At 42.3% G+C, this 26,868-nt stretch overlaps 1 protein-coding gene across 1 annotated transcript in view; it reads left to right on the top strand.

Moving 5' to 3' along the window:
* Positions 1–16,582, top strand: part of LOC130481800 (desmoglein-1-beta-like) — a 45,269-nt gene extending 28,687 nt beyond the window's left edge. Inside the window, exons 9-18 of the mRNA XM_056854580.1 lie at positions 361–623; positions 3,125–3,267; positions 4,119–4,340; positions 4,928–5,152; positions 5,384–5,629; positions 8,542–8,693; positions 10,785–10,848; positions 13,051–13,259; positions 15,443–16,307; positions 16,356–16,582. Of these exons, the coding sequence (XP_056710558.1) occupies positions 361–623; positions 3,125–3,267; positions 4,119–4,340; positions 4,928–5,152; positions 5,384–5,629; positions 8,542–8,693; positions 10,785–10,848; positions 13,051–13,259; positions 15,443–16,307; positions 16,356–16,480 (2,514 nt within the window). The 3' untranslated portion in view covers positions 16,481–16,582. The remainder of the gene's footprint in view (positions 1–360; positions 624–3,124; positions 3,268–4,118; positions 4,341–4,927; positions 5,153–5,383; positions 5,630–8,541; positions 8,694–10,784; positions 10,849–13,050; positions 13,260–15,442; positions 16,308–16,355) is intronic.
* Positions 16,583–26,868: the final 10,286 nt, after the last annotated feature.

Below are 26,868 nucleotides of genomic sequence, written 5' to 3'. Positions count from 1 at the left end.
GTCTGGTGGAGTGGGGGAGGCTCTCATAGTCAATCCTTTAACGTACAACACATAAAGCATTGTTGCCAAAATTCTCAGCTGCCCCATTTTGACAGTAATATTTATTTTCTGTTTAAAAAAATAAAATATTTATTTTCCCTTGATCTTGCACAATGCAATGTCTCCTTTCACCTCCTGTCTTCCCAAGATAATGGCTTCTATCTGCTGCCTCTCAGTTTCACTGCATTTAACTTTTCTGGGAGAAAAAAATGTGAAAACAAGTGATATTTTGAAATTTTTTTTGTAAATGATATGTTTATGTTTAATATGCGAATGTGATACCCTTATTAAAAATGAATCCATGCTATTTCTTTCGTTTAGGAACTGGATTATGAACAGTCTTCAAACATTCAATTAAGCATTGGTGTACGAAATGTAGCTCCTTTCCACTATTCAGTGGCTAATCAGTATCAACCTATGGGCACCCCTTTTTCAGTAGAAGTAATAAATATTAGGGAAGGACCAGCATTTTCTCCTTCCACAATAACAGTTACTGCATCAGAAGGTGAATGGTCATCCACCTACAGTGTTGGAACATTTCAAGCTATAGATCAGGATACAGGAAGACCTGCTACTAATGTCCGGTAAGGCATATTTTATTTACACTGAGCATCTTTTGTGGTTGGGTACCTGCATCCCTTGAGAGCCAGTGTGGGGTAGTGGTTAAGAACGGTGGTTTGGAGCGGTGGGGTATGATTTGGAGAACCGGGTTTGATTCCCCACTCCTCCACATGAGTGGTGAGGCTAATCTGGTGAACTGGATTTGTTTCCCCACTCCTACACACAAATCCAGCTAGGTGACCTTGGGCAAGTCATTCTCTCTCAGCCTCACCTACCTCACAGGGTGTCTGTTGTGGGGAGGGGAAGGGCAGGTGATTGTAAGCTGGTTTGATTCTCCCTTAAGTGGCAGAGAAAGTTTGCATATAAAAGCCAACTCTTCTTCTTTTTCTTCTAAATCTAGTGTGCCAATAATGTATGGAATGCAGTAGCATTTATATTACTATATATTATATTTATATAATTTATATTTAATGTATATTAAAGGTATATATATTTAGGGTATTTTAAGCATTCCTTTGTCATCCTCCATGGTTATATAGATATATAGAACAGGAATTTCCCACCTACTTCCTCCTGCTGCAATCTGCTGCAACCCTGAAATCCTCTTCATGAGCAGCAAGGGATCCCCCGGACTAGTGTGGGAGCAAAATGTGGAGTCTGCTGTAGGAGGAGAATCGGTAAAAATCACCTTCCTCTCCTCCATCAAAGGAACTGCCATTTTGCCAGATGGCAAACCTTCACTTTGCAAGATCCTAGTATCCATATCAACCCAAAGTAATGTGTTCTTCCCACATGGCTAGTGCAAGGAAAAACCTCCCAGGAGCAGTGATAGGTGTGGGTTTGCCAAGATGAGAGAGTAGATGTGGAAGGAGGTTTGGATGGAAGAAGGGAGTCCTTAGGTGGTGGCAGTAGATTGGCGGAAGGCTATAAGGAACTGGCAAGCATTTTAAGGTGGCAAGGAATGCCCCTTTGTTTTCCTGCACACATTGGTCTTTCATCATGACCTGGATGTCAAGGGCCTCAGAGACTCACAGAGAAAAGTCTTGGAAAAGGTGTGCCAGAGTTCTCATGGGAAACAAGCTACTTCCTCTTGCAATTGCTGAAAATTGCATGTTAGCCTGATCATGATTCTCTGGTTTTATATCAAAGATGGATCCCTTCTGTACCTCTAGCTGCACAAGGCCTGAGGATCCAGGGGTTACTGGAAGGGGAAGGTCAACAAGAAGTCATTTCCTAATATTGCTGGAGATTACTGGTTGCAGTTATTTTTGTAGCAATTGGATTCATTATTTGAAAAATTCTTAAGAATATTTGGTTCAGATTTTGATTTGTTATTCTCTGAATGTATGCATCCTTAATGTCTACTACCATTTTGCCTAATATATAGCTCTAAGGTATCAGCTAATCGGTAGAAAAGAGAGGGTTTGTTCTCACATATGAATTTGCTTTTCACTTAAAATGCATTTTGGTCTGAATGCTGAATGACAAAACAATTTTTTTAAGTACATCTTCTCATATTAAAATGATTAATCACACTGCTGATGTATGTTCAATGTGTGTGATCTACTAAGTCCCCTAGATCCTTTTTGCACAGTAGTAGCACATGGAGAAAGGATATAGGGGTCTTGGTAGCTTAAAAGGCAAATGTGATTTTGGGCTTTATCAACAGAAGTATAATGTCCAGATCATGCAAAGTGATAGTATGACTTTACTCTGCTCTGGTTAGACCTCACTTGGAGTACTGTGTTCAGTTTGGGTCACCACATTTTAAGAAGGATATTGATAAGCTAGAACATGTCTAGAAGAGGGCAGCAAAGATGTCAAGGGGTTTGGAGACCAAGTCCTATGAGGAAAGGTTAAAGGAGCTGAGTATGTTTAACCTGGAGAGGAGATGATTGAGAGTTGATCTAATAGCCATCTTCAAGTTTTGAATGGAGTGGAGTTGTTTTCTATTGCCCCAGAAGGTCAGACCAGAACCAACTGGTTGAAATTAAATCAAAAGAGTTTTGGACTAAACATTAGGAAGAATTTCACAGTTAGATTGGTTCCTCAATGGAACAGACGTCTTGAGAGGTGGTGGGCTCTGCTTTGTTGGAGGTTTTTAAACAGAGGCTAGATAGCCATCTGACAACAATGCTGATTCTATGACTCATTATAAATTAAGCAGATCTTGAGAGGGAGGGCAGGACGGGATAAGCCAATGCTCGATTCTTGTGGCCCTTATTTGCCCAGGGCAATACTGATTGCAACTTTGGGTTCAGGGAGGAATCTTCCTCCAGGCCAGATTGGCCAGTGCTCCTGGAGGATTTTTTACCTTCCTCTGGGAACAGAGCAGGGGTTGCTGGAGGAGGGGATGGGAGGTAGCTGTGAATTTCCTGCATTGTGCAGGAGGTTGGACTAGATGACCCTTGGGGTTCATTCCAGCTTTGTTTCTATGTTTCTAAACATTGCTGGTTTGCACTAGCAATGCAAGTGTATTATCAGTTTATAATGAACTCTAATCATTTCTGTTAATCAAAAACAGCTATCAGATGGGACAAGATCCAGCTGCTTGGTTTAATATCGACCCAAGGTCTGCAGTAATCACTTTTAAGAAACAAATTGATCGGGAATCAATTTATGTATATAAAGGAACTTACAATGCAGAGGTGCTAGCTATTACTACAGGTAAGAAAACACAGTTTCCCAACCCTCCTTGAAATTACTCTGAATTCTGAAACTGGTATCCAACATCATTCAGGAGTGCTTTTGCTGAGACACAGATTTCATCCAGTTATGCAAACTGACCTGCTTCTGATATTTGTAATTTACTGTAAGCTACTGTAAGTATGTGGGAAAGTCCCATTAAATAAATGTGTGAATATTTCCCCTAGACACTTGCAGCTAAAGATTTGACTGGTTCTTGTAAGTCCATTTCTTTGCTTTCCCTTCTTCATCTCTTCACCCCAGAAGCCCGAGTACTCAGAATCCTCCACTGTAATTTGTAAAATTTTGCTTATCAGCAATTGAGTAGTTAAAGGGGAGGGGCCATGGCTCAGTGGTAGAGCATCTGCTTGGCATGCAGAAGGTCCCAGGTTCAATCCCCGGCATCTCCAGTTAAAGGGGCTAGGCAAGTAGGTGATATGAAAGACCCCTACCTCTGCCTGAGACCCTGGAGAGCTGCTGCCGGTCTGAGTAGACAATACTGACTTTGATGGACCAAGGGTCCGATTCAGTATAAGGCAGCTTCATGTGTTCAAAGGCTGCTTAAATTGTCACTAGTAGACCTATCTATAACTCCCATTTATTTTCTGGACATGTCTCTAGCTTATACGTATCAAATGTTACCAGCTGTAACTCAATGACCTGTGTGTTCTTAAGCTCTCTGTGTTTTCAAATGTGTATGTTTTTATCTTTTAATGGTCTTCTATGTTTTGCATGCTTGCAACGTGTTGCTTGTTAGCCACCTTGAATCCATGTGCATAAAGTGGGACATAAATATTTTAAATACATGATTAAATATATAACTTCTATTACAGAAAGCCCTTTCACAACAGCCACTGGTACCATTGTGCTTACGATTGAAGATGTCAATGATAACTGCCCAGCTATAACCAGTGAAATCAGAAAAGTTTGCATGTCCAGCCCTACAGTCACAATCACAGCAACAGATCTAGATGATTATCCGAATGGTCAGCCTTTTAAATTCACTATAGCAGCACAGCCTCCGGAAGGTTCATGGACTATCAGAATAGTAAATGGTGAGTAAACATATGTGTAGGTATCACCATGGAACTTGAACTCTCCCAAATTTGCATACTCTTCTAGCCCTCCCTACCTCCCATTCCAGTACCAGCTATCTGTTTGGTAGTTGTGTCTGGTACCTGCTTCTGTCAACCGAGGGTCATTGTTCAAGTACTTCTGACACACAGGCATCTGAATGAGTTCTCAGGTCCGAAGAGAAAGTAGACAAGACAGCAACACAGTTGCACTGCAGCACAGGGAATGAACATGGATGGCTGCTGATTTATTTTGCAACTAGGTGGGCTTTTAAACAGCCTGCCTCAGAGATGGGCCATAAGTCATTTCAGCCCCCTTGCCATTTACATGCTCTGTGTTTCTTTTGCTTCCATAACTAACAACACACCTACTTTAGTTTGCATCAGCTAGAAAACTAAGGCCATATTATGGCAAAGGTTCAATGAAACTGTTTTAACTTCATTCAACCACCTCGCCTGATTCCCGATCAATTATATTTTTCTCAAACGATCCCCTAGTAAAGATCCCAAAGTATAATTTTTCATCTACTTTTTAAAAAAAAAAAAATTCTTTCCCTCCTCCCTAACAGAGACCTCTGCAGAACTGTCCACAATGAAAATGGATTTTGTGATTCATGAAGTCTATGTTAATGCAATGGATAACAGAGGCCGAAGTTGTGAAAGACCACAGCTAGTTCCTTTGCAAGCTTGTCGTTGTGATACATACGGAAGATGTACTTCTGGTGCTACACAGAGAATAACTGTTATTATTAGTGGCGGCGCTGCTGGGGGTGGAGCAGGTGGCGCTGCTGGGGGTGGAGCGGGCGGCGCTGCTGGGGGTGGAGCAGGTGGTGGTGGTGGTGGTGGAGCAGGCGGTTATGGTGGTGGTGGAGCAGGCGGCGCTGGTGGTGGTGGAGCAGGCGGTGCTGCTGGGGGTGGAACAGGGGGCTTCGGTTGGGGAACAGGGGGTTCAGCTGGAGGAACAAAGGGAGAAGGTGGTGGAACAGGGGGCTTCGATTGGGGAACAGGGGGTTCAGATGGGGGAGCAGGGGGAACTGGTGGAGCAGGTGGTGAGGGTGGTGTAGATTATGGTGCTGGTGGTATAGGTACAGTTGGTGGTGAAGGGGGCGCTGGTGAGGGTGGTGGTGAGTTTGGTGGTGGTGGCACTGGTATGGTTGGTGGTGGTAGTGATGGTTATGGTGGCTATCTTGCCCCAAGGCAACAAGGAGGAGCAATGACAGTTAGTGCTATGGTCGTCGGTCTGATGTTTCTTGGAGCACTCATATTTGTGCGTAAGTATTTCTTCAAAGTAGATTTGCCATTTCTAGTTTTATAGTTTGTGCTCTTTAAAATATAAGACCGCTCTTTTGTGTAGCCTTTTCCTGAAACATTACTCTTTTCATAACAGGTGCCTTAAGCAACTTCCCTTGAAATTAGTAGGTGCTTTAAACAATGTGAGAGTTTGCAGACCATTAACACTGTGCGTATGTGCACGTGCTTACTTATAACCAAGCTTTGATGGCTTTTTCAAGGGCTGCATTTCATACAGGGATTTGTAATATCACAGCTAATTCAGAATGCAGAATTACTTCTGTGGCAGAGTGGCGATCTGAATCTGGGTTTTCCAGATCCTAGTCTAAAACTCTAACTACTACAATGCATTGGGTTTTGCGGAGTGGCTGCTGTTGAACAGTAGCAAGCAGCCAGTCCTTGGTGAGTCATTTAAGTCACGTGGCAGCAAGTCGCCTGGCAGTGGCTGTCAGACCTGGCCTTGGTGAGTCCTTCCTCAAAGGCCAAAACAGATCTGGAAAGGGCCCTGCCCCTTGCCTTTTAGTGACAGAATTCAAGGGTTGAACAGTGTTCCAGTTGTCTAGCAATGGCCAATGAGGGCATTTGTTTCTTAAAGGTAAACGTGCTGCTTCTGTTGTTTTGAAAGGGTTTAAAACGCAGTGTATTTTTACTTGTTTGTTTTAGATTTCATATTTTCTGCACACCTGGGTTGTTTTTCAGATTTATAGAAAGAGCTGTCTTGTCTGTTCATGGTTCCAGCTGAGGATATTGGGGTTGCCAGATGGACAAAACAAATAGTGTCCAGAGGGGGATACAGGGGAAAGTGAGGTGCCTCTAGGGTTGCCAGGTCCCCACTTACCTTGGGCGGGAGCTTCCAATGGGTGGGGCTGGGTGGAGGGAGTGTTGCGCGCTCCTGACTCCACTTCCGGTTTCCTAGCCCTGCTGTGTGCGTGCTTGGAGCGCGCGCACAGCAGGGCTGGGAGGAAGGCTACAGCCTTCCTTTCCACGTTACAAGCCCAATTGGGTTTGTAGCATGGGGGGGAGGCTGGAGCCTTCCAAGCCCCGCTGTGCGCACGCTCGGAGCACTTACACAGCAGGGCTGGGAGGAATGCTGCAGCCACCCTTTCCATGCTACAAGACCGATCGGGCTTGCAGCATGGAACAAGAGGCTGGAGCCTTCTCGGGAGCATAAGGGGGATTGTTCCCCCCTCCCTGCTTCCTCCTGCCGGCCATCAGCTGGTCGGCGGGCAGCTCGGTTGATTGGCGGGCAATTGCCCGCCACAACCGGGCAGTTGGCAACCCTAGGTGCCTCCCCACAAGTCAGTGTGGGTTCCCCACCACACAAATGGGCTTGGCCTGATGGCTGGCACTAGGGTTGCCAGTGGCACACACTGGAAGTGACATCATCACATTGCCAGTGACGCAGGGACACTCTGTTATTTGGGCAAAAACTATGTGGTAGAAGTTGCTGGCAATGCAGGGCTAGGCCTGCTTTTGCTGCCAGTAAGTCCCCTGCTGACCAGCTGATTGGCACTAGGGGGAGGGGCTCCAGAGTAAGGCATCCCCCTCCCCCAGCAGGGGCCTGGCAACCCTAGCTAGCACTGTGCAACTAGGCCTGTCCTGGCCCAGGGGCTGCACCTGCCCAGAGTTTTCCCAGGAAGGGGCTACCAGGAAGAGGGAAAGGGAGAAAGCTGAAGACAAGGAAATAGATAACGGTAGTTTGGCTGGTAGGTTGGAAGGGCTACCCTTAGGCCTGATCCAGAAGCTTCAACTGGCCCAAAATGCAGCAGCGAGGGTCCTTACGAGGACCCCTTGAAGACCCCATATTAGACCGGTGCTCTGCCAGCTGCATTGGCTCCATTTTGAATACCGGGTCAGGTTTAAGGTTTTGCTTTTGACCTTCAAGGCTCTAAACGGTCTGGGACCATTGTAGCAGTGGGACTGCCTCTTCAGATACACCCTCAGAGGGCATTATGCTCTCAAATAACAACTTGCTGGTGGTCTCCAGCCCAAGAAGTATCCAGCTGTCCTTGACCAGGGCCAGAGCTTTTTCTCTGTCAATCGAGACCAGGGCCCTGCAGGACCTAGCTCACACAGGGCCTGTAATACGGAGATGTTCCACCAAGCCTGTGGTTGAGAACAGCAATGGTTTCCATCAAAACTGGCCTCTCTGTTCCGACTTTTGCTGCAACTGAGCCTGGTTTCATCTTGACCACCCACCTTTCCCTTTCCTGACTGACCATTCTAGGGTTGCCAGGTCCCTCTTCACCACTGGTGGGAGGTTTTTTGGGGGGAGCCTGAGGAGGGTGGAGTTTGGGGAGGGAAAGGACTTCAATGCCATAGAGTCCAATTGCCAAAGCGGGCATTTTCTCCAGGTAAACTGATGTTGATCGGATGGAGATCAGTTGTAATAGCAGGAGATCCCCAGATAGTACCTGGAGGTTGGCAAACCTAGAGGATTCATAGATGATTTTTACCAATGGTTGGATCAATCAATACTCTATAAATTGCTGATTTTATAGTTTTAATAGGAAATTATATGTATTATATGTATTGTGTTTTAATTGATTATATATGCTGATTACATTGATGTAAGCCACCTCGAGCAAGACTTGTCAGGAAGAGGCAGGATGTAAATTTATTAATGAACAAATAAGAAGAGAAGGAAAAGGGGAAAGGCTGTAGGGACTTTCAAAGAAGTGAGAGAGAAAAGGAGTGCGAAAGGAGAAAATGTAATGTACCCCCACAAGTCCTTGTGGGTCTCCCTCTTGTTTATTCCTATTGTCTTAATATTTGAGTCTCAGAACTTACCAGTCATAAGCAAAATTAGTTGTACAATGTTTAATTTGTATTTTGAGTTAAACATTAAGCTTAATTTTTTATTACATTTTTTTCTTGCTTCTCTTTCCACCAGTGGTTCCCATTCTGATGTCACAGAGTGACTGCTGTGGCTATTGTGGGGGTGGTCGTGCAGGTGGAGTTGGAGCTGGATTTGAACCTGTACCTGAATGCACAGAAGGGGCAATTCATTCATGGGGAATTGAAGGAGCACAGCCTGAAGACCGGGTTAGTTCAGAATTGTGTAGCCTATCATATACCAAATGATGAATGTCTAAAATGAAGACATAGGACCTTATTAGACAATCCAACTTGTGTTTAATATGGGACCCAGCACTCACCTTTAAAAACAATGTGGGGGCACTCCCAAGTATGCATGTAGGGTTGCCAGATCCAGATTGGGAAATACCTGGAAATTTGGGGGTGCAGTTTGAGGAGGGTGGGGTTTGGGGAAGGGGATTTCAATGGGGCATAATGCCATAGAGTCCACCTTCCAAAGCAGCCATTTTCTCCAGGTGGACTTTTCTCTGTCGCCTGGAGATCAGTTGTAATAGCGGGAGATCTCCAGCCACCATCTGGAGGTTGGCAGCCCTTTATGCATGGCAGCAGAAGAAACTTCATCATTCCATCTCTTCCATCCCATCTACTTTCACTAGCAGAAAAGGGCTGAGGTGGGCAGGCTGTTTGTCTCACTGCAGGTTCTACGTGTCTCCAGGGCAAACATATGGAACCAACAGTAAGACAAACAGCTTGTCTCCCATAGCCCCCAGTTTCAGTTCTGCTTGCAGCTCAATGCAGAAAAGGAGTGACTGAGCAGTGTAATATGGAAGCAGACAAAGATTCATGGTTTATCAGGAAAATACTTCTGAACATGAACAAATGAGTTTTTCTTGATGGAGAAATTAACAGTATTTGGGTAGTCTTTTTAAAAGGCTTGCAACAGAATATAGCTCTCACAAGCAACATAGCTCAGGGGATAATGGACAGATAACTTCTGGATCAAAAGGAAGAAAGGAGTAAACAGTACTGACCTTGATGGACCAATAGTATCATTCAGTGAGACCGTGCATTCCTGAGCCGCGCCAGCAGCCCGCACCAAAGTCTTCAGGAGGCTGGCGAACGCCCACAGCGTTGGAATCCGGGAGGCGCACGCCGACGTGTGTGGCCCCAGCACCGACGTGCAGGGCCGGCGCCAGTCTCTGGCCGCTGGTGCAGCAGCACCAGGCCTGAACGCCGGCGAAGCCTGCCACCGGCATCCAGACGCCAGCAAAGGCCGCAGCAGTGACCCAGGAAGCGTTCCCGGGGGGTAGTGGCATCCTGGGAGGTGTTCCTGGGCCATAACGGCATCCGGGGATGTGTTTCCGGGGCGTTATGGCGCTGGCTAGGGGGCAGGGCTGCCGTTAGGCAGCTTCCTGAGCCGTTTTGGCTCGGGAATTCCCCCCTTCCCCCCCCAGTGTATCTCCCGTGCAACCCTATGAGGGTTGCACAGGTTTTTTTTCCCAGGCGGAGGTATCAGCCAGGCCGAAACCTTCTTAGGAGGCAAAGCTACTGCGTTGCCTCCTAAGCCCTGCGCAGGCATTCCAGTCAGGAATGCACTGAGAGGCAGCTTCATGTGTTCATCTGGTCAGTGTATCCGGTGCCCATTTATGCCCCATCTGAAAGACTCCTCGCCAAAGGGCAGATTAGTCAGGCCTTTTCTTGTAGCCGGCTACAAATGGACAGACATCAATGATTTTAAATAAAAGTAAAATCATAGGAAATAATAAAACTAGTTATGAGTACCTGGATAGCATTATCTAATCTTTGCCCTCTTCCCCACTAGCTGCGTCAGGTGTTCAGTATTCTCATTTACTGAGTCGTCATTTGCTCCACATCTATATTAACCTTTAATATATGGAACTCACATCGAAGGTTTCCCTCATTGCACCACACTGTGTGTGTACACACATGCACACACACACACACACATATCCAACAGCTAGTTTGCACTAGGTATTACATCCTAGGTGCATTAACTATTACCTCCTAGGTAGGATAGTAGGGAGTCCTTAAATACAGCCCCATCTGCACCCAGCTGTCAGTCCTGTTCACAGTTCTCTGAATCTAAGAGATGAAGATAAACATGTAACTGCGTGGGGCAAAATTTTTGGCAGCTGTAGTAAAATCATGTTGCAACTCAGGTAGGAAATCTTAGGCTTCCCTTTTAGTGTACAATGGCTCGCTGTTTATGACTTCTGTTGAGAAAACAGTAATTAAGAAGAAGCCGTTCTCTGAATCATGGCAAAAGTGTATATTTAAATGCACTGTTGTTGTTTTCAGGATGTTTCAAATATGTGTGTGCCAGTAAAAGGTGCAACGAAAGGTGAATTTGCTGACTCCTCAGGTAAGTAAAGACACAATTTCTCATAATGGTAACTTCAATAAATAACCAAGAATGAAGGCGAGAGATAAATGTTTTAATAAATAAATTTAATAATGAAATAAGACTCTTCATTCTTTTTACTGTAAATAATACTTTGATGTGCAAGACTGCTTTTGATGGGGAGCCCAGTTCCACAGTCATGCTAAGTGATTTCCCTTGGATTTAAATCTTTTTATTTTTAAAATGGCTGCTTGTGTTTTCCTGACCTTGAGTCATACAAGGAGAGCGCTCTTAACAGCAATAATTAGGTTCACAGGAGAGCGCAGCCACAGGAGTGATCACAGAATCTATTTAACAGAGAGTCAACGTACGTGGAAATGCAAGCTTAATCCATGTCACATGTTATCATAATTTTCTCGAGACAAAAAAATGGGGCTTTGAAATGTTGGGGGAAAAAATATGAATTCCCTGCCACTAAAGGGCTACTTTAAGGGAAATGGCCAAAGTTAACTGAGAGTTAGCATGGTGTAGTGGTTGAAATGCTGGGCTTTGGCCACAGAGACAGAGGTTCAAATCCCCACATGAAGCTTGTTGGGTGACTTTGGGCCAACTCTCTCTCTCTCTCAGTTTAACCTACCGCAAAGGGCTGTTCTGAAGACAAAATGGAGGAGGGGGAGACACATACAGTCCCCTGTGACGTTGGAGGAAGCTTGGAATAAAAATGTGACAGATACTCATTGATGTCAGTGAACCAGTACTGTGCTCAGTAAGAGCTCCTGTATATATTTTGAGGCTGCCTTAACAAGTAGGTTTTCTTTCTTCCTTCAACATGAAAGAGGGCCTACAGAAAGAAAAGTATGGGTTACAACAAATTAGATTTGTGATGTCCATGGCATACTGAAAATTGTCTTTAAACTGGACTTATCATTGCATGTTTCTTTCAAAATCCTCTTCAGAATTTGGAAAGGCGCAGTGGATTTTTATAGATTTTTATTGCATGAACCTTTACAGTGTTTTTTAAATGCACTTTATTATTGCGCTGCCATTTGTACTCTTTCCAATCCAACACCAGTAGATCAATATTGCAGCCCTGTTAATGGACCTTGCAGCAGTGGAAGAGAGATGAGAAAATCTGGTTTCGTAGGACAGCCTTGCTTCTGGTTATTCATCTGTTCTTAATCGGGGGAGATGTACAGGGCCAAAAAATGGTCCATAAGTGGCAGGAGAGAGCCGTGCTGAGGCTGGTCTTTTTATTTTAAAAATGGCTGCTTGTGTTTTCCTGACCTTGAGTCATACAAGGAGAGCGCTCTTAACAGCAATAATTAGGTTCACAGGATAGCATAGCTATAGGAGAAATCACAGAAACTATTTAACAGAGACTCAACGTACTTGGCAATGCAAGCTTAATCCATGTCACATGTTATTATAATTTTCTCGAGACAAAAAATTGTGGTTTAAAATGTTGGAGAAAAAAGATGAATTCCCTGACGCAAAAGGGCAAGGGGAATGGCTGGATCCTGCACAACAGCATCAAGAAAGTCCATTCTTGACTTTACTGACATTACCGGAAATGACTTAAATAGTGAATAAATATGTGACTGCCACCCAGATCTCTGCAATAGAGACTTCATGGTATAGATAATTCAACCCACAAAGCGGGGAGTCCTTTTGATTAAACCTTAGCACAGTTCACAGTAAATTAAAATAAATGAAGCTAAAGTATGATTTCATAAACAAGCTGGCATATGCCGTCCCTCTGAAATGCAAGTCATGTGGAGGCTGCTTCATGCAGCCACTAACTGAAATATTTCTATGTCCACAGAATGAGGAATGACTTGAAACAATTTCAGTATCGACGGCAAATAAAACATCAATCTCTAAGCCATGCTTTAGAACAAATGAAGGTCATGTGATTTAGGGCAGATCCACACATTACTAGCCACTTAACACTGTAGAATTTAAAGGAATGTCACTAAATTGTACATTCTGTCGGTACACTGACCACATAGATCCATTGTGGTTTCACACACAAAATAAAGAGAGCACTTGTATGTGATTAGCAATGTTCATGGGCAGCTTGTGTTGAAAGAGGATCATCCAAATGAATTAGGCCTGAATTGGCTTGAATTTATATCCTTGTTGGTTAGTTGACTGCAATGTTTGTGGATTACACAATTCCCTGTCCTTGTGAAATTGTTAAGTAATAACTTTTTTCATTTCCAGATATTTATACAACAAAGTATGGAGATGGAGGAGTGGTATGTTCAGAAGAAACTACAGCACTAGGAGCGGCTAAAGGTTATGGAACGACTGTGGATTATGGAACTACAGCCTATGGAACAACAGGAAGAAAAGAAATGTATGGAGGGACAATGAAAGAATACAGAGAGAGTGGAGTAAACATGGCGTTCTTAGACAGTTATTTTTCTGAGGTAACCCATGTTCATTTTTCAATCCTTACTGGCTTCATAAACTGCTTATGTCACTATAAGTGAGAATAACTTGCTCAGGTGATCTCAGATAAACAAGAAAACATTGTGGATCAAAGAGGTTAATATATTATCAACAGAAAGTAAAGTAAATAGATACTCAACCATATTTTTATTAATTAGTATAATGCTGGTAATTAGCTACTTTGATTAGTTTGTGAGTTGAACAAATCATTACACTTGAGGAGTTTCATGTTTTCCAGCTTGTGCTTTCAGATCTCAGCAGTGAGCAGCCACTCTCCTGATTCAATCTGAACACTTACTGTAATAACCAACTCTATGTCAATTTGAGACACAGATATGAGAATGTAGAGGTTCGCTGGACAGGCTGCGTTAATTGAAATATCAGAGCCAAAACAGTGATGAGATCTTCCCAGTCCATTTTTACATTCCGTTTCCCCCATGTACAGGCCTAACTTGGACTAGAGCCATGCACAGAGAGCAGAGCAAGCTTTTAACCATTTTTGACCATTTCAGCCCCGCATGGTCTTTTAAATTGAAACCAGGTTCCCCAAGCTGTTAAAAAAAAAAAACCTCAACAAAATATGTACTTGCCTTTTCTTTTCCTTTAAACTACTATTAAATTACAGTTAGCATGGGGAACAGTTTCTGTTAATGAAGCCATACAGGGGGGGAAAGGGCTAAACTGCCTCTCTCATCCCTGCATGACCCCAATCTGAATCAGGGCCATGTACAGTTGTAACTGAGTTTTATGGAGATCTATGATCTGCATCATAGCTAGTTGGACACTGATGAAGAGCCTTCTTTGATGGAACAAGGCTCCTCACTTAACCAAAAGGGATAATAGTGTCCAACCAAGTCTACTAGTTCTATGAGAATCATTCCTGTAAGCATGCTAAGAGGACACTTTGCTGCGTTTGCATAGGGCAGATATGTTGGATATGCTTTAATTTCTTGGAAGTACAGAAAAGGCAGAGAGTGCAGTTTAGGACACTGAATTCAGCTTCCTGAAGATCTATGATTTCATTATTTTTAAGGCAGCTTCAAACCATTATGTTTCAAAAATGTGACTGAAAGTATGTAATACCTGGAGGAATCTCAGAAACCAGAAAGGCAGCAAAAGATTTCCACTGAGTAGAGGCAGGGTTTTAGCTCCTAGCTACTTTACATGACCACAAGGCCAAAATCAATTGTATTGCATATATTATATGCACTGGAAAAATGATCCACATGTTGATAATTTATACAGATTATCCGGGCTGTGTAACCGTGGTCCTCTTTCCTGACATTTCGCCAGCAGCTGTGGCAGGCATCTTCAGAGGAGTAACACTGAAGGACAGTGTCTCTCAGTGTCAAGTGTGTAGGAAGAGTAATATATAGCCAGAAAGGGGTTGGGTTTGAGCTGAATCATTGTCCTGCAAAAAATTACCTTTGATACTTTTTGCAGGACAATGATTCAGCTCAAACCCAACCCCTTTCTGGCTATATATTACTCTTCCTACACACTTGATACTGAGAGACACTGTCCTTCAGTGTTACTCCTCTGAAGATGCCTGCCACAGCTGCTGGTGAAACATCAGGAAAGAAAATACCAAGACCATGGTTACACAGCCCGGATAACCTACAAGAACCAATGAACTCTGACCGTGAAAGCCTTCGACAATAATTTATACAGAATATTGTCGAAGGCTTTCACGGTCAGAGTTCATTGGTTACACAGCCCGGATAACCTACAAGAACCAATTTATACAGACTTTAGAATTTGGCTTTTCTTAATGTAGAATTTGGATCTCCAGCACAGAACTCTTCAGTTTTTTTGTATCAAAGAGTTGAGCACTCTGGATATGGAAAATTGAGGAGCAGTCGCCATTTCTAAGGTCACTGGGCACAAAAATCATATGAAAACACTTTTCCTCAGGTCATAATATAAAATGGGATACATCATCTCTATGCATGCCCAGCCTTCAGCTCACAACAGAAGGAAGTTAACTAAATAGATCTAACTGTTACATCCACTTTTGCCATTGATATTCAACATATTCTCTCTGCATTTCAATCTTAATTCATTTTATCTTTTGGTGGTAATTTTGATTCTCCTCAGCATGAAAATGACAAGTGAACAAGAATGGTCTAATTCTGTCTTCCCCCTCTTTCTTTATTTTTAGAAAGCATTTGCCTATGCAGATGAAGATGAAGGCAGACCTGCAAATGACTGTCTACTGATATACGACCACGAGGGTATAGGCTCTCCTGTTGGTTCCATTGGCTGTTGTAGTTTTATTGGAGATGATCTGGATGACACCTATCTGGATACATTGGGACCAAAGTTTAAGACACTGGCAGAAATCTGCTTGGGTGTCGAAATTGAGCCCTTCCCAGATCCCTACTCACCTTGGCCATCTATTCCCAATCCTGAAATAGATATCAATCTTCCGCCACCAGGAACGACCATTGTTGTTAATACATCTTCATCTATGCTGCCACCAGTACCTCCACCAATGTCTTCACCAATGTCTCCTGTTGTTGGTGGTACCACAGTTGTTACTGAAAACACTTATGCAACTACTTCCACTGTACAACCTCCTCCAAGGCCTATACCTGACCCAGTACTCCATGGTAATGTAGTGGTGACTGAGACATATACCTCTGGGCCAGCTCTGAAACCTCCTGCAATTAATATTGATCCATTGTGCGGATCAAATGTTGTAGTCACAGAAAGAGTGCTTGGTCCTGCCTCAGTCGCTGATTTCCATGGTATGATAGATATCCCTGATATACCAGATGGATCAAATGTGGTGGTCACAGAAAGGGTTATTGCACCAAATTCAAGGATACCCGCTTCTATGACCATTCCTGATCTATCGGATGGGTCCAATGTAGTTGTGACAGAAAGAGTGATTCGACCCAGCAGTACCATGCAGGGCAATTTAAGCCTTTCTCCTGAATTATCGAGTGGACGTAATGTGGTTGTTACAGAAAGAGTGGTGTCTGGGGCAGGGATGGGTGGCATGGGGGGGATGGGTGGCATGGGTGGCATGGGAGGGATGGGTGGCATGGGAGGGATGGGTGGTATCACAGGTGGCATCACAGGCCAGATGCTCAGCCCTGATAATCGCTTTAGCCAGACAATTGGATCTGCTTCCCCTGGTACGTCTCGGAGAAGGGTAACAAAGTACAGCACAATACAGTATTCTAATCAGTAAGACCACTTGCAGTTTTGTATTATTACAGAGCTCAACATTTGCAAAGTTTTTTGATTTGCCCCAGCATTACATTTTTATTATTTATACTTAGCCAATCGCACCAAAGGGGAAAAATTAGTATCTGAGAAAGACAAGGCTATCCAGTTCCAATGAGAAATATAGTGTTAATGGCAATATAAGGAAGAATGGGTACATTAAGCACAAGTATATATATATATATTTAAAATATTACAGAAGCCATTTTCACAGCATTTTGTACATAGCTACTGTTGTAGACCACCACCGTCATTCAATCAAAGTGCCCTGTGCCTCCCATAATATTTTTTCTACTACTTCTTTTCATCATATTGATAAAGAAATGGAACTGGACTTAAGGTGATTTTTAGCAACCCTTTGGAATACTCACTGAGCTGTTTCACTCCATTCTCAAATGTGTTCCCCTTATTTGATGGTGCTTGTGTAGAATTTGTTCTTAATAATAACTCCAGGTTCAACATGCAGTTCAGTTCAATCTTTATTGTTACAGCCAAAGACCAGCATACATACCAATTACAATCAGTAGTTATAAAAAGAGAAACAAGGAAAAGGGAAACTGTATATGCAGTTCAGTTCATTCTTAAAGCTCTCTGGTGGGTAAACATGATGCAGCTAAATATCAAAATGTGGTCAGAAGGAAACAACTGGTATATGTTAAATTCACATGATTTACTGAGATCCTTTGTAATATTACAGGTAGTCAGTACAGAAGAGTTTTATAGTGATCATGCATGCCTCTAGTAGATTCCAGGTAGTATCAGATTCAAAGAGAATACTATATGCCATGGCCATCTTTAAATGAGAAAGGTATGCTTACATTTTCTCCCAAAAAACCACCTCCACTCTTTAAAACGTGCTTTGATAAAGTGTCTGAATACACACTCTTCTGAGCTACCCCCACAGCCCGGCCTATACTTGAAACAATTAGCATTATCAGGTATATTTCTAGTTCGTCAAATTGTGCAAAACATACATTTCTTATTACCCTTCTTATTATGGAGCTTACTCTAACAGCGCAACTCTAAACTGAGTTACATCCTTTTAAGCCCATTAACTCCAATGGACTCGGAAGCATGTAATGGTACTGTAAATGATATATTGGCAGAACAAAAACAATTATTGAGGATGATGAACCAAACCAAGAGTGCAGCCAATAGATGATATAAGAATTATAGAAATGGTATGTAGTACTACAGTTTGAAAGTAAATAATTTATATGCTCTGCCAAACAAATATTTCCATAATAATTAAGTTATTAACTATTGCCTACTAATAGTGCACTATCAGGCTAGCCTGATCTCGTCAGATCTCAGAAGCTAAGCAGGGTCAGCCCTGGTTAGTATTTGGATGGGAGACCACCAAGGAATACCAGGGTTGTTGTGCAGAGGAAGGCACTGGCAAACCATCTCTGGTAGTCTCTGGCCATGAAAACCCCCAAAAAAGGGTCGCCATAAGTCGGCTGTGACTTGAAGGCACTTTACACACACACACATAAATGTTTACATGCTGCTGCAAAAGACTAATCCTACACACCCTTACACATAGTCCCATCGAAAGCAGGGGAAATTTAACTTTTAAATAAACATGATAGGATTACACTGCACAGATCTTTTCTATGTTGTTTAACTGCTTTCATGGGTAACTTAAAAAATAAAGTACAGAAAAGATCAAATATATTGGCTAGGATCCAAAGAGCTATTTTAGACATTAATAGCATGTTTCCTTTGAACAGCAGACTCCAACAGTATGTCACAAATGACTAAATGAGACATAATTCTGTATTAGTACAGGATCAGGAAGATAAAAAGCAGTCTATTGATTCAATTGTTTGCCAGAACTTTTTTGGAGATGTTCCTCCAACAGTTTCAAGATTTTTGTCACATGGTCTGAGGTATGGCTGTTTGAGGAACACATGGATGGCCAAAAGCCTCCTTGGGCGTGCAGACGTGGCTGCATGATTCTTTGGGTTCTGGTCTTCATGTTTTAGTTATGTACCATATGTAAACTAAAAGTAACTGCTGTGTAGACAGCATACCAGTCGTGTAAATACAATAGGTAGTCACAGGGATTTTCTAAACTAGACTATATTAATCTATTCTCTATTCCTTTGATGATCACTGTTATTTGGGTAGACGCATATGGAACAATGTTGAGGGTTTTTAGCTACTTAGGGCTGTTCCCCATGTTGCAATTCCCTACCTATGTTTTTAAAATGTGTATTGATGAGAGATGCCCTGACCTGGATGGCCCAGGCTAGCCTGATCTCGTCAGATCTCAGAAGCTAAGCAGAGTCAGCCCTGGTTAGTATTTGGATGGGAGACCACCAAGGAATACCAGTGTTGCTGTGCAGGGGAAGGCACTGGCAAACCACCTCTGTTAGTCTCTTGCCATGAAAACCCCCCAAAAGGGGTCGCCATAAGTCAGCTGCGACTTGAAGGCACTTTACACACACACATTGATGAGAGTCAGAAAAATGGATGGATACTTACATGTTCCTCATGTTAGACATCTCAGATGTGAATACAAGGCCAATGTCTAGCTCCTGCATTCTTATCAATACTCATATTTTACTTTTCTGATGCTACAAAGATGTCTGGCTACTTCCCTGCACATATTCTAATGATGGAAACAGAATTTCAAAACCCACCTATTTACACCTATTCTTTCAAGGCTTATCTACACTATAAATCTTTATCAGTTTACATTGACTTCCTCCAAAGAGGCCTGGGATATGTAGCTTTATATGGACTCTGAGAAATCTCTGTTAGAGATCTCTGACTTCCAATTACAGATCCCAGGGATTCATGAGAAGACAAAATGGATAATTGTATGATATAGATATGCCCTATATGTTCTATGTGTATGCAGCTATGCCTACTGGCCAGGGCTGCTATTCCACTTTTGCACATTTCATCCGCAAACGTTAATCCCAAAATATTAGAATTAAAGTATATTTAAAATCTTCATTTGGTTATTTATATAGATTTCGATATTATTATTATAATTGAGAACCATAAATGTTGAATTGTCATTATTGAATCGTCATTATCCTTCATTTAAATGGAATAGCATTTCACTGTTCTCCTGGGAAAGTTTTGATCAGTACAAATAAACACTGCTGCAAATTTGAGGAAAAGGAAAAAATGTTTATGATTTGCAAGCTAAATCTAAATGTAATGTTTCCTTTTCATGTGCTCACTAATTGCAGCATCTGTTAGTAAAATGACCCTCTACAAGTACATTTAAAAAAATGTTCAATTTAACCTGTTGGGGGGTTACACAAGACCTTTTATGCTAATCAAAGCTATAGTATTTTCAGTGCATTTACAGTGTGACATGCCTGTAATCTTACTGTATTCTTTATGAAATAAAGTCACTTACTGTATTCTTTATGAAAATGATTTTTTAAATTTCAGTTTATGTCTGAGAGTTGAAACAATCCCAATACAGAAATATATTGTTATAATGAAAGTGTTTTTTTTAGGTATAGTAACTGACTGTCGTTATTAATAATAGATTTTCCAAGTACACTTTACAAAGAAATGTAGTTACTCACTTAGCAAATACTTAGCAAAATTAGGTTTTAATACTTGCTTGGTTACTTGCTTGCTTATTTACTTTAATACTTACCAGCCAACAATAACTCTGTCCTTCAAGTTGCCTGCCTAAAGCATTTCTCAGTATCAACTCACTTCTGTTTTTCTGATGTGGTTTTTTAAATTGTTCTGTTTGTGAGTGAACTATTGAAGTTCAGGGGTTACAATGAATTGGCAATTATTACATTTGAAGTTGTAAAAGAATTACTTGGTTTAATTAAAAAAAAACTTCTGACTGCACTGTCTTACTAGGTTTATTTGTTGTTGAAGAATGCTAATTGCAAAAAAGAGATACTCTCTGTTCAAATGTAGTAAACCTGGATACCAAGGGATAAATAAAAGGGGGTGCTGATTTCTTCATGACCAGGCCTTAAGCTTCTTGAAGGCATTAGCCTGACCACTATTGGCAACCATGGAGTCAGGGGCTGGATTCTCCATCAGTGGAACGATACTTACCTGCTCAACCCTCCCACTGCAACCCACTGATTTGCATTAACTGCTACTCCTGAAAGATAGGAGACCCTGAGGAATGACATGAGGGTGGATCTCTACAGCTGGAAAGGGGTCGATGGAAACCACAAATTTATTTTGGATCCAATCCAGAAACAAGACTTGCCCAAGAGCACATACTCAAGACAAGTGGTGCCCGAGCGCCCCAAAGCATTTCCCCCTCAGTTAATTTAACACAAAATTAAAATCTCTGTGATCCTTCCCCAAAACAATTCACATTCAATAAATTTTCTTCCAAAACATTTGTTTTCCTTTTCGGTCCACAAACATTTTTTTTCTTCATTTAATTTTAACTAAATTCATTTTCTCCTAAAATATTCTCATTAAAAAAGTATATTCCCCCATCTAATTTTCCTGTTCCAAAAAAATGTATCTCCTGTTATTCCTCCCCATTAATTTCCCTCGTTTCCCCCCAAAAGAAAAAAATCCCCTTTTTTCACACAGCATTCATCTTTGTTTCCTTTTCAGAGTTATTGAAGATGCAGCTCAATCATCAGCTTTAATTGCTGTGCCTTTTTCTTAAGGCTCCAGCTCCACTTGACACGAAAAGGAGAATCAAAGATTTATAAATAATCAAATTTGTTTCCACATTCTTTTGCCTAGAGACTGTCCTGCGCAGGAGACCAAAGTTGCTGGAAATTTTTTAAAATAATATGCTGTATCCAAGGCTCGTCAGTTTTGTATTTTAGCATTAAGAGCCAGCATGGTGTAGTGGTTAAGAGCGGTGGTTTGGAGCAGTGGACTCTAATATGGAGAACCGAGTTTGATTCCCCACACCTTCACATGAGCGGTGGACGCTAATTTGGTGAACTGGGTTGGTTTCCCCACACCTACACATGAAGCCAGCTGGGTGACCTTGGGCTAGTCACAGCTCTCTTAGAGCTCTCTCAGCTCCACCTATCTCACAGGGTGTCTGTTGTGAGGAGGGGAGGGGAAGGTGATTGTAAGCTGGTTTGATTCTCCCTTAAGTGGTAGAGAAAGTCAGCATATAAAAACCGACTCTTCTTCTTCTTCTTATAAAAGTATTAAGTAACATGCTGGGAGTGGCCAAGCGGGACTCTATAGAAAGGAAAGGCAGAGATCACTTTAGGGTCTTAGTGGTTCCTAGGAACTAGAAAAGAGAGAACAAGAGAGAACAAGGGACCCAAGCAAAGACAATTAGACAGAGGGGAAATGGCGCACAAGAGGATCATCCATTCAGAATAGCCTGGCTCATCTGATGAACAATTATAACTACAAAATCAAAGTAATATGAATGACACAGAAGAAGTGAAATACAGTTGAGAACTTGATGCCCAAGAAAGAAAGACACACTACGTTTATGTCATCCCACTAACAGGAAGTGTAAAGAATCCCAAAAGGTAGGAAATCAGTGACAATTTGACTGACGATTATACCAAAATGTGCCTGTATTTTGTAAAAACAAAAGGAAGTTTGTTACATCAAATAGTAATTGATGATAGTTCCTTTTTTATAAGGATGTGATCAAGGAGGCTGAATTGTACCTGTTGTTCAGCCCTCACAGCTTGTGAGCTTTTGAAGGACAACTGGTACAAACCAAATGCATCCCAGGCCTCTGATTCACTGACTTTTAAGTAGATAAATAATGCTGTTGTCATAATGTGTATTTAATAGGTAAATCTAGTGTAATGTGTATTTTTCTCTTCTGTGGTATTGCTCTATCATGCTTTAAAATTGTAAATAATTGAATATACATGCTTTTACTCTTAGTTTTTGTTTCAAAGACTAGCTGTGGTTCCCCCTCTGCGGGTAATTCAGACCTGGACAAGATAATGGTCATTTATGCATGGTCGCTTTAACCCCCTTTATTACCCATTTCAGCCAGGATCAAAGTAACCTGAGTTGGGGAAAACTGTATGCATTGGTGAAATGCCTGGTTGTCTTATAGAGGCCAATGATAGACAACAAGGAGGAGGTTAAGTTAAGAGCAACAGTTCTTTATTTAGCTAAACACAGACCTGGGGTGAAATAACCACAGATAAGATGCAAGGTTACTCACCAACGAACAAAGGAAAGTCAGTATCAATTATGCATTCGGATGGGGCAGGCCCATAGCTGCTGACAAGCAGATTGATACACAAAAGCACCAATACACATTAGGTGTCTACAGCGTTGAGCTTCCAAAAGCGTTGAGCTTTTCAGTTGCATACTGAAAAATTTGATCCTGGCTGAAACAGGGAATAAAGGAGGGTAAAGCGACCATGCATAAATGACCAATCAGTGTGTTAGAGACACTTTACTGAGTGACTGCTTGCTGAAAAATGATTTCCTTGATTGGAAATTTAACAGCTTATAGTTCAGGTGTTGCATACATTAAGTGAAGCACTGCTTTATTAGATTCTGTCCAAATTTTTAGTGGAACACCCAATGGATTCAGGGAGCATGGCTGAGTGAGTGAAAGTGCAAACACTCTCTGGATTCGGCGAAGTTCCACTAAAGTCTATCTGGCTTTAAAGTCTACCTGCCACATTGAAGCTCTGGAAGTCCCTCCCCCAGGAGGTGACGTTGTGGGCTTCTGGAGAAAATTACGTTATTTCTGTTCTAGAAGGACTTTCAGCGCATTCCTGAGCCTCGAGGGCGAAAGCCCTTAGGAGGCCAGGAAGGTGCTGCGGCAGCATTCAGGCCCCCTGCACCGGCACCCAGGCTACTTACGCTGGCGTTAGTGGCCCCAGTGCTGGCATGGAGCCCCAGGCGCTGGGCGCCGCCATAGTCACACCACCCTGGACCGCCAGCGGGGTCCCGGGAGGCGTTCCCAGGGCGTTCCAGGGGAAGAAGCTGCCATTAGGTAGCCTCTTGCCCCTTTCGCCCTGGGTACGCTGGTGGTGAGAAGAGCAAGGCTGCACTTGCTTTTTAGCAGGCACAGCCTCGCTTTTCTCTATTGGGCGAAAAGGCCCATTTAAAAAGCCTTTAAAAGGTGTTTTTTTTTAGTTTTTGGTGATGGGGAAACAGGTTAGGAGGCGCCACAGGGAAACACTGTTCCCCCACGCCGAAAGCTCAGAAATGCACTGTTTGATTTTTTATTGTATTCTATAGACGGTTTATGAAGAACTCAGCACAGATTGTGCTCATCAGTGTAGGTGTTGGTGTGGCACTCAAAAAGCACCTGTCGGAGCAATCCTTGCTAATTAGGGTTGCCAACCTCCAGGTACTAACTGGAGATCTCCTGCTATTACAACTGATCTCCAGCCAATAGAGATCAGTTCCCCTGGAGAAAATGACCGCTTTGGCAAGTGGACTCTATGGCATAGAGGTCCCTCCTCTCTCCAAACCCTACCCTCCTCAGGCTCCATCCCCATACTCTCCAGGTATTTCCCAACCCAGAGCTGGCAACCCTATTGCTAATTCTTTTTGTGCACTTACATCAGTGGACACCATCACAGAGCCTTATGAAACTCTATTTAGTAATCTAGTTTCTACACATACAGCTTGATTTTTGTTGGATTTGGGGTGGTTTGTACCCACAGCTGGATGAATTATATCAGCTATACTTTGGCAAGAGAGCTTGTGTCCTTCCCAGACTTAAACAAGGAGGTAAAGTTTGCATTAGAAATGTTTCAACTCGCTCATGGGATCAAAGAGAGACAGTTGTGGACTGACCATATCCCAGATCTTACCTGATCTAGACTGCCAATGGTAACTTATTGCATCATAATCACTGTGATATCAGACCGTTCTCCTGGTGTTCTTCAGAAATGTCAGAGGGTAGTAGCTCCACCCACACTCCAGAGGCATCAGAAGGCAGTAATTTGGGTGGCAGTCAACTGACAGATGCTGCAAATGAACATCGTATACAGGACCATAAACAAACAGTTTTGTCGGATATAGCTGGTGAACTACCAATGAGGTGTTCGACAAGGACCAGAATGACTCCAGAATGACTTATCGAGACATGTTAATCAGAATTGTAAATATTTTTGATTTATTTCCATTTCAATAGCTGAAATGAGTGATTAACAGTGGAATACTGAACAGAGGAACACCCTTCTAAGCCCATTGACTACAATGGATTTAGAAAGTTATAGCTTTGTTTGGGATTGCACTGTCAGTCTCAAAATCTAACAATGGTTCTTTGCCTTCAGTGTCTAAAAAGACGTACATGTGAAAACCCTTGTCACTTCAGTTAGATTATACCATCACAGTACATAAGGAGAATGTGTGAGCTTCACTTTAACCAGTCAACCCCTTTAACCAGTTCTATAAACCAGTTCAGGATGTGGAATGGTGTAGCATAGCCCTATTTTGTCAGCTCTTGGAAGCTAAGCTGGGTCAATACTCAGATGGGAGACCACCGAGAAAGACTTTGCAGAGGGAAGCAATGGCAAATCACCTCTGCTTAATCACTTGCCATGAAACCCCTATGTGGTCACCATAAGTCAGCTACGTCCTGACAACACTTCACACATCCACACATAAACCAGTCGGCCAGATTTTAGTATTATCCATATGCAAGAAAGTCCACAAAAGGCTCTGTGCAAAGATTCTATATGTTTAGCCTGAACTCACGGAGAGGGATCACATCTTTGCATGTCATACTCAACACAAATGGAAAGCAGTGTGGCTTGTGCAACTCCGCTTCCTGGAAGTTAAAGTAACTAGAGTTGTGATCACATTTTTAAACATATTTAAGAAGGGTGTGAATATGCTTCGTAGGAAAAAATGATTTGGACATCCTGGGAATTTCAACAGGGTGCAACATGTGTTAATCATTGTGAGTACAATCTACTGGGACTGTCTCTCATGGAGATTTTTAATGGAGGGAAATGTAAATGCATTGGAGACACCATACTGTTGCACTCTTGAACAGTACCTTGTGTCTGTCATGAAGCGACTGCCACCGCCAACCCCTGGGCAGTTTTTCAAGTTTTGGAGGTGCAGTTTTTCTAAAAATGTTGCTACCTAAGTGCATCAATGGATAAATATGCTGGGTGTGTGGGAAAATAAGATTTTAAAAAGCAAACACTGTCTTGAAGCATGGTAAGGAGGAGCAACACTGGATTGAAGCCAGATACATGTGTCAAGAGAGGAGCAAGAATGGGGAAAAGCAAAACTTGTTCTACCTCAGAGAAATCTGATTCTGGTCCTGGAGAGAAGAGGCTAGATGGCCATCTGTAAGCAATGCTGATTCTATAACCTTAGGCAGGTCATGAGAGGGAGGGCACCTTGGCCATCTTCTGGGCATGAAGTATGGGTCACTGGGGGTGTGGTGGGGAGGTAGTTCAGAATTTCCTGCATTGTGCGGGGGGTTGGACTTGATGACCCTTCCAACTCTATGATTCTATGATTCCACACATTAGCTGGGAGAAGGGTGCTTCTCCTGCCCCCATGGACAATAGATTCACCTGAAGAAGGTAATACATGGTTTGCTTTATTAGGGAAAGTGGTCAGCCACTCTTGCATTACTTTCCTCCAATTTTTACTCTGTGCCTTTATCTAGTTAACTAGGTGAAATACCTGGGGGTACTTTCCCCCCTTTTAAATGAAACATGCATTCTTATGGTGTCATGGCAAGTCTAACATCTTATATGCATAACAGACCAAGATCGAAATTTCAGGAAAAATGGAATGCCTTTTACACATATATGGCTGGAGGCTCCGAAGAGAATGAAAGCAAAAAGGGAAAGATTTAAGAAAGAAATGTTTTAAAAGAAGCTTTTTTGATAAGCTTCTTTTAGATGAAAATAAGACTATTTATGCAGGGCTGTTTCCCCCATGGTCACCACCTCAGACTGCTTTGGGGTTTCCTTTTGATTATGCATTCCTTTCCTGACTGATAAAGGTCACCTCACACTCCTCACACATTTCTGCGTGTTTTGCCTGCATTTTCCAGATTTTGGCTAAAACAGCATCCAGAAAACACGGGCAAAATATGCAGAAACATGCAGGGAGAGTGAGGTGATTTCTGATGGTCGCGAAAGGCATGCATAATTAAAAGGAAGCCCCAAAGCAGTTGGCAGAGTGTCCTTGAGGGAAACAGCTCTGCATAATTGGCCTAAGAGCTATTGTGAAAGCACTAATGAAACCCAATATAGAAACAAATCATTAGAAATATATGTAATAAGTTCTATACAGAGATCTTAAATTTACTAATTGTTCCTATATGTTGTAATAATAATAATAATAATAATAATAATAATAATGTCTTTAAATTTAAAAAAATGAAACATACATTCTTCAGTATTTTTGCGCGTTCAGACCATCAAACCATTCTTTCAGTTGTCAATATGC

The sequence above is a fragment of the Euleptes europaea genome, chromosome 8 (genome assembly GCF_029931775.1).
Source record: "Euleptes europaea isolate rEulEur1 chromosome 8, rEulEur1.hap1, whole genome shotgun sequence".
In the NCBI taxonomy this organism is placed as follows: Eukaryota; Metazoa; Chordata; class Lepidosauria; order Squamata; family Sphaerodactylidae; genus Euleptes; species Euleptes europaea.
Note: the sequence above shows the minus strand (reverse complement) of the source record. Positions and strands in the feature narration are given on the sequence as shown.